Here is a 1,071-nt window from a genome sequence, read left to right as displayed (position 1 = left end):
GATTGAAGATAAATAGAAAACATTGTCGAATTGCTTCATTTACTTTAAGAACTTCTTCGTCTTCGGAGGAAAGAAAAAAAACAAACAAACGATTTTTTAGACGACTTGCCTTGTGCAAACTTAGTCCTCATTTCTAACGGTTTTAACGGTCTTCAGTCTTTATGTGTATACCTCTATACATTTCACTTTCTATTTTCGTACTTTGTTAAGTTCTTTTCCACAATCTACCAGGTGTAAGCATTGTAATATCTAATGTCACTGGAGTAACATCATAATCTACCTAATGTTAATGTCAGTGGTCACAGTTCATAGCACCTTTTGGCTAGTGTTATTCAATATAGTTATAATATTACACTCCATTAAGAGTCACGTTGCAGATCCGTGTTACAGATCCGTATCACTAGTGTTACCTAATATAGTACATATTGCACTACCTTAATAGACTCTTGTTCAAATCCACGTCAAAGCCAAGCATGGTTTTACAGAGTAGTGCTAAAGGTGTACATCAATGCCATGTATTTCCAGTATGAAGACGTGCGAAACCTGGTGGACGAGGCCTGCATAAGGACCTTCCTGGAACTCTCCTGGGCGGGTAAAGTACAAGGACGGGTTACCATACGGCTCCTGAACGCCACGTGCCGGTGTCTCCAGTTCTTCTACCTGTGCTCGGGAGAACGCGGCCCTTCGTACGCCAACACCCGCCTGCTGGAGACGGAGGCCCGGGGCCAGTCCGGGGAAAGGGTGTGGGGGGGAGACTACCAGAACAACGACGGCAGTGGGGGGGCGGCTCTCCCTGGCCTGACAATGGGGGAGCTCTCGTCGCAGAGCGTCACCGCGGGCCTCGTCGCCGGCTTCTGCTACAGCCACGAGCACCGGAATCCTTCGCACTTCGTCATCTACAACAACGACTGCCCCGTCCTGTACGAGGAGAGTCCGCTGGGGAGAGTGGTAGACGGCCTTGAACTCGTCAGGAGCGCCGCGAGGCTGCCGGATGTGAAGGACGCTGTCGTGAGTGATTGTGGATTAGTGCTGTCGTAGTTGTGTCACGAGCGTTAGGGAGTTAACCCGTGT

General features: G+C 48.7%; 1 protein-coding gene across 1 annotated transcript in view; it reads left to right on the top strand.

The window, feature by feature from the left end:
* LOC119591493 overlaps positions 1 to 1,071 on the top strand; it is a gene marked incomplete at its 3' end in the record, with an annotated part of 10,939 nt that extends 9,868 nt beyond the window's left edge. The window contains 1 exon segment of the mRNA XM_037940238.1: positions 526 to 1,071. Coding sequence (XP_037796166.1) covers positions 526 to 1,038 — 513 coding nt within the window.

This window comes from Penaeus monodon, chromosome 28, assembly GCF_015228065.2.
Source record: "Penaeus monodon isolate SGIC_2016 chromosome 28, NSTDA_Pmon_1, whole genome shotgun sequence".
NCBI lineage: Eukaryota > Metazoa > Arthropoda > Malacostraca > Decapoda > Penaeidae > Penaeus > Penaeus monodon.
The sequence above is the reverse complement of the archived record's forward strand: the minus strand, read 5'-3'. Positions and strand labels throughout refer to the sequence as shown.